The following is a 6099-nucleotide window of genomic DNA, read 5'->3' as shown; positions in this document are numbered from 1 at the left end:
TCTGGAAAAAAAAAATGTCAGTGGGTATTATAACCAATTTAAATCACTTGGAAAATAGGATTCATTTTATTCTAAACCTACTAGGGTCCTCTTTACTATTAAAAACCCAAAATGCTTGTAAACGTATTCCATAAATATACCGTGTACTATTATGAATGATTATACTTTGCTTTATATTTATGAGAATTTCTCTGTAAACTAAGCTTTTTAAGAGAAATTATATTTGCGTTTGCTACATAAATCCCATGCCTAATCCCCGTGGGTAAAAGAATGTCTATTTCCTAATTTCTCATGTGAAATCCAGATGTTTTGCTTAAAGTGAGATTTATTTTATTTTTATTTATCCCTGGGAAAGGAATCCACCATGCTTTGATTTAGGTAACCAAATGATCTGGAATTCCCATAATTACTGTAAGTGAGATATTATGATTCATACAGCCAATGTTTTACCTCTGTTTTCTGCATATTCACTACAGGTAAAATGTAGTTAAAAAAACCGAAAAGTAAGGAAACATACGTCTTCTAAGTATTGACCAGCAAGAGCCACGGCAGATAGAAACAGCTTTATTATTTTTTTTCATTCAAGATTTATCAAATGGACTGTTCAAAAGGCATACACGAGAGCAAAAAAAATCACATGCAATCAGACTTGTTTTGTTTTACAGTCACTGGTTTTCTTTTGGAAAAGAATACACGTTTGAATAACTTCTAGATCAAACATTATGTTTCCATTTCACTTCCTTCTTTTCTTTAAAGTTAGAAACCACCAACACTTTCTAGATAACTGGTCATCATATTCCTTCTCATTTTTATTCACACTGAAATAGTATAAAGCCTATAAAATCAAACCACATACTGCTCAGATATCTGAAAAGGTTCATTTACATAATAGGTTCTGCTATGTTAAGAAACCACACACAAGAGGTATTTTGCAAAATGGATAAAAAATAGGATACGTTGTCTGAAAGCAAAGATAAACCGTAATAATTTCTTATCTAATTTTTAATCAAATGAATAATATATTCATTTGGTAATAGCCTCTTTTATAGAATATTAAAAAAAGTGCTCAGATTACATTTTTAAAAAATAACAAAAAAATCTCACAGAACTGGAAGAATTTAAATAAAGACGGCAGTGTGGAAAACCTCGATTACATTTCTGCTCCTGAGACGAGGAGGCAGGTGTGAATTTACCTGCATCCATGAAGGAACTACAACTCTAAGAGGGTAAATGCGCAGCTTCCAGCCTTGAAAACATAGAAACTGTCTTTGAAAGGTTCTCGAGTGTCTTTCTTTGGATGAAAGCCATGAACATAAAACCAGATTTCTCAGCTAGACTGCACCGTCGACTGGCAAAGCCGGGTCACTTGCCTTGCTGTCCTTTTCTAGCACGCTATTAATACTCAGCCAGGGCGCAAAAGAACAAATAATTAACTCATTAGGATCAATACACTATCTATTCCCAAAAGAGCAGCACATGAATACAGCAACCGAGCAGAAGAATCTCCGTGCCCAGTTCTCTCTGGCGGTTCACTGCAGCCAACTTTGAATGCTGCCCTCAGGGGCAGCACCCCGGTTCCCAGACAAGGATGTGATCGATCACTTTCCTCTGAAGGAACCCTAACTGAATTCCGCAGGAGGAAACCAGAGTCGTGGTACGATGGAAGAGTCAGGTTTTCCCTTCATGGGATACTCAAGGGTTGTGATCTTCAGGGCTCCTGCTCTACCCGCCAATCACGGACGTAAGAGTGGGTGTGATGCAGATGGCAGCAAAGTGAACATTCCAACGCCAAGGGCACCAAGATCCAACCCAACCCACTGACTTTCCTAGGACTCAGATTACTCACAACACTTCCGAAGTCCTACTTCGAAACTTCTTTCAAAATTCAGGCATGTCCACAAAGCAGTGTGTAGAGCCTAATTCTATTTATATTCAAATTATGTATGTATGTGTGTAGATATATAACAGTTCTCTCTTTCTCCGGTATGGTAGAATTTCAGATTATATTTATAGTTTTATTAATGTTTGAATTGCTTATAGTGAGTACCATTTTGTAAACCTAAAAACATTAAGCTATCTTCATTTTAGAGGAAAAAAGAAAAAAAAGTTCTGTAGGTTCTGAAGGCAGTTCCAAACAAGAGCCTATCAAATACTCTTGGGAGGCTATTTTGAAGAACAAAATCCCAGAAGAATGCCAAATCCACACAATCAGAGAAAATGGCTTTCCTCACTCCTCTATCCTCAGTTGGCAAAATACCTGCATACGGAAGGTGTTACACACACACACACACACACACACACACAGACACACCCCGTCTGAATGAATAAATACACAGTTTATTTGGATGTTGAATTTCTAGACATGTGATTTTTAAAATCATTGTTTTATGATCCCTCTTTTAGCTAACTGAAATTATTTTCTAATGTCTTATCCAAATTCAGTGCCTTTAGGAGAAAAGTTTAAAACCAGTAGTGGGTTTCAAAGTACTACGTTTTACAATATGGTTTTTAAAAAAGATCAATAGAAAACAGGCAAAATGGGCAATGGAATGAACTCCATGGCCAAGCTGCTGACACAGAAGATGGGGGTCAGCTGAGAAAGAGCACAGGAAACTAACCCTCCTCTGTCATTATCGTCTCCAACACAGCTCCGTTCTGTGAACCAATATGCTGAGTGTCCTTCCTCCTAGCACAGGGCCCGCCACCTTGACGGGGGTGGACAAGGGACATTTGCTGACTGGGTGAGGGGCCAAAAGAAAGTGAGAGGACAAGGAGCTAGCATGTGCTGACTCCCAAATCAAAGAGCAAGAAACCGATTGCTCCACCTCTTGCCCTGGAACACAGGTCAAAATGATTCCTACGCTTCATTAAACATGATTTGTTGCACAGCTATAAAAGTAGTCAGATATTAACTAATTTTTAATCAATAACCAAAGACAAGTGTCCTGAGTTCTAAGGAGTGTGTATAGTTACTTCTGATGGGTCTTAGGTCAAGGCAGGAGCCAACATTTTTCTAAAAAACAAAACCAAAAAACCAAAAACCAAAACAAAACCTACAAAAACCTCCATTTCTGAGATTTTTAGAAACAGAACAAATAATATATATACAACTAGGGTAATCACATATTTTGTTGTCCAACTGGGATACTTTTGAGAGTAAGGTTATTTGAGAGTAATAATTATACTAGGAAAAACAAGCGTGCCGAGACAACAGACATGACGGAGGCCGTCCTGGGTAAACGAACATCTGACGTTCACACGACGTCCTTTCTTTAAGGTTTGTATTTTCTTTCTCTGGGTTTTCTATTAACTACGTAACATTCGGCAGTAATATTGAACACTGAGGAACAACAGTTCCGTTCTCTTGAGAAGACGTTTTCCAAGAGAGAAAACCGACTCCCCACCTTCTCCCCCAGCCTTCCAGTCTTGGAGCACAAACTAATGTCTTAAATGGATCTGAGAAAAGTCTGCTGTAATTTCTTTGACAAAAAAAGCACGATGGTGATTTAAATGACTTAAGATCCATTTATTCATTTTACTCTCCAAAATATTAACACAAGGAGTTTATACCGTAGCTTGTTCATAAAACAAACTTCCAAAATGATAAACCCCCAGGAGGAGGCTAGGTCACAACCTATTTTTAAAATCTTTATATTAACCAGGAGATTCTCACAAATACATTGCCACAAAATATTCTAGAAAAGCCACAGAGAGTCAAAATAAAAAACGCCCCTCTGTGGGCAGGCCGGGAGCCTCCCTGGGGCGCGGGGGCGCAGGGGTGAGGGGTGAGGGGGTGAGGGGCGCGGACGGCCTCAGGTCCGCAGCAGCAGCATCCGCTCGGAGCACGCCTGCCCCACCAGCCCCGCGTACTGCAGCACGGCGGCCTCCTCGCTCGGGTCCTTCTGCTGTTTCTTATAAACGCCGTAAGGCATTATGGCTTTCTTGTGGAACACCTGCAAACGGTCAGGCTCCTTACTGCGACCTTCGTCCACTGCAAGGACAAAGAAAAGTCATTAAAAAAAGTCACAGGTCAAACTACTTTTTATATCCGAGTGTAACAATATTTAATTCGAATAATAATGACGCACGAAGAGGTCCTCCTTGAGCAGTATGTTCCAACGAGGATGTTCATAAGTAATACCCTGCCGACAGGGAAGAGATTCCCTCCCCTGAGAGAGCTAAAACATCAGAAGAGAACTGTACGCAATTAAAGAACGGGTCTTCAACACATTATTTTCTCCTCATGGTCAAGTTTATAACCGTCTTTCCTGAGTCTGAACTGCGTTGATTTTGCCTCCCCCCCAAGCCGATGTACTGTCCGAGGTTTTCATCCCTGTGACAAAGCCGTAAGGCAGTGGCCTGGGCGGACTCGAGCCAAGCAGGTCCTGGCACTGGGGGCAGGTTCTGGGGGCAGAGGGCAGACGCTTACAGCTCTCCGGGGGGACGGGGCAGGGACGCCTAGCGGCTGCGGCTCTCCCTTCTCCTCTTTTTGCAGATAAACAAAACCAAGCAGAAGTGTTCTTTGGAAGTTTCTAGGCATCTTTTAAGAGAACAGCTGGTCTGTGCCCTTCAACCCTTCCTTCACTGTGCTGCCTGCAACATGAACGTCACGGCAGGAGCGTTAACCAACCCTCCCCCCCTCGCCTGAGATTAGATTTCCCTTAGGTCAGAAAACACAAAAGCCAGAAGGAACCCGGGTACCTGAGGACTCCGCATAATAAAACTACCGTACCAGCCCTGGACTACCTATGTAAAGAATTTCATAGAAAAAAGAAACTATCTTGTTTAAGCCAATTTACTTTAGGTTTCTGCTATTGGCAGTTGCTCCTAATTCTAATACAGGGAACAACTTTGCACTATCAACTAAAATGGACCATGTCTCTATCACTGACTCAGCCAGGCCACTTCTAAGAATCATCCCACAGCTGCGGTTCTCAACCCTGACCACATACTGGAGTCATCCAAGGAACTTTTTAAAAATACCAAAAAAGTCCTGGATCCCACCTCCAGACATCCTGATTTAGAAAGTGGTCTGAATAAAACCTGAGCATCTGTATTTTCTTAAGCCCTTTAAAGTGGGTTGAGTTGGGGCACCTGGGTGGCTCAGTCGGTTGAACTCCCAGCTCTTGGTTTTGGCTCAGGTCATGATCTCAGGGTCGTGAAATCAAGCCCCTTCGTTGGGATCAGCACAGAGTCTTCTTGAGATTCTTTCCCCCTCCCTCTCCCTCCTACCCCCACTCACTCTCTCTCTAAAATAAATGAATAGATAAAATCTTTAAAAAATAATTTTAAAAAAAGGTGGGTTGAGAACCACTGTTGTAGAAAAACACACGCAACAGTATTTATATATGTGCATAAAGATGTTTATAGCCACACTCTCAGCAGTACCGAGAACCTAGAAACAACGCAAATGTTCACCATGGAGAACTGGTCAAATAAGGTATATGCATATAATAAAATGCTACACAGCTATTAAAGACAAAGGAAGGTAGATTGTAAAGTGAAAAAACCGGAGGTACAGTGTAAGCTACTGTTCTTTATAAGCCTAGTATATGCACAGAAAAAATCTGAACAAACATGCATCAACCTTTTTACAATACTTCTCTCCATTCCCTTTGCCTAGAAAGACCCCTCTTTCCTCCAGGAAAAAACATGGCTCGCCCTCTTGCTTCATCAGATGACTTCAAATGTTGGCTCCTCAGAGGGCCTTCCCTGACTCTATAAAACAGCATTCCCGCTCTCCTTAACTCCCTTCATGGCACGGACTACCACCTGACATACATAATTATTGTCTGTTTCCTTTTCCACTAGAAAGTTCTATGAGAATTCAAATTAAATGAAAAACTGTGACTGCTCTGCCCACTAATATTTCCCCGGTGTCTAGTACAATGCCTGACAGTAGGTGCTCCGTACATATTTGCTGAATGAATGAATTAGTCTATCTCTGGAGGCTTTCACGTCATGGGAAACATACACACACACATACACATACTCTCACCATTTTTTGGATTTTCTATAATTGGCACAAGGCTTTTATAATTTTAAAAAGTTGTTTTTAAGGTTGATTTAGGCATTTTTAAATTAATTTGGGTCTTCTGA

At 40.8% G+C, this 6099-nt stretch overlaps 1 protein-coding gene across 7 annotated transcripts in view; it reads right to left on the bottom strand.

The window, feature by feature from the left end:
• Nucleotides 1-548: 548 nt before the first annotated feature.
• The window catches only part of ATE1 (arginyltransferase 1), a 167561-nt gene continuing 162010 nt past the window's right edge, over nt 549-6099 (bottom strand). For all 7 annotated transcript variants that reach the window (XM_078077054.1, XM_078077049.1, XM_078077048.1 and 4 more), the window contains one exon: nt 549-3991. In XM_078077054.1, the coding sequence (XP_077933180.1) occupies nt 3813-3991 (179 nt within the window). In that variant the 3' untranslated portion in view covers nt 549-3812. The remainder of the gene's footprint in view (nt 3992-6099) is intronic.

This window comes from Halichoerus grypus, chromosome 7, assembly GCF_964656455.1.
Source record: "Halichoerus grypus chromosome 7, mHalGry1.hap1.1, whole genome shotgun sequence".
Lineage (NCBI taxonomy): Eukaryota > Metazoa > Chordata > Mammalia > Carnivora > Phocidae > Halichoerus > Halichoerus grypus.
The sequence above is the reverse complement of the archived record's forward strand: the minus strand, read 5'-3'. Positions and strand labels throughout refer to the sequence as shown.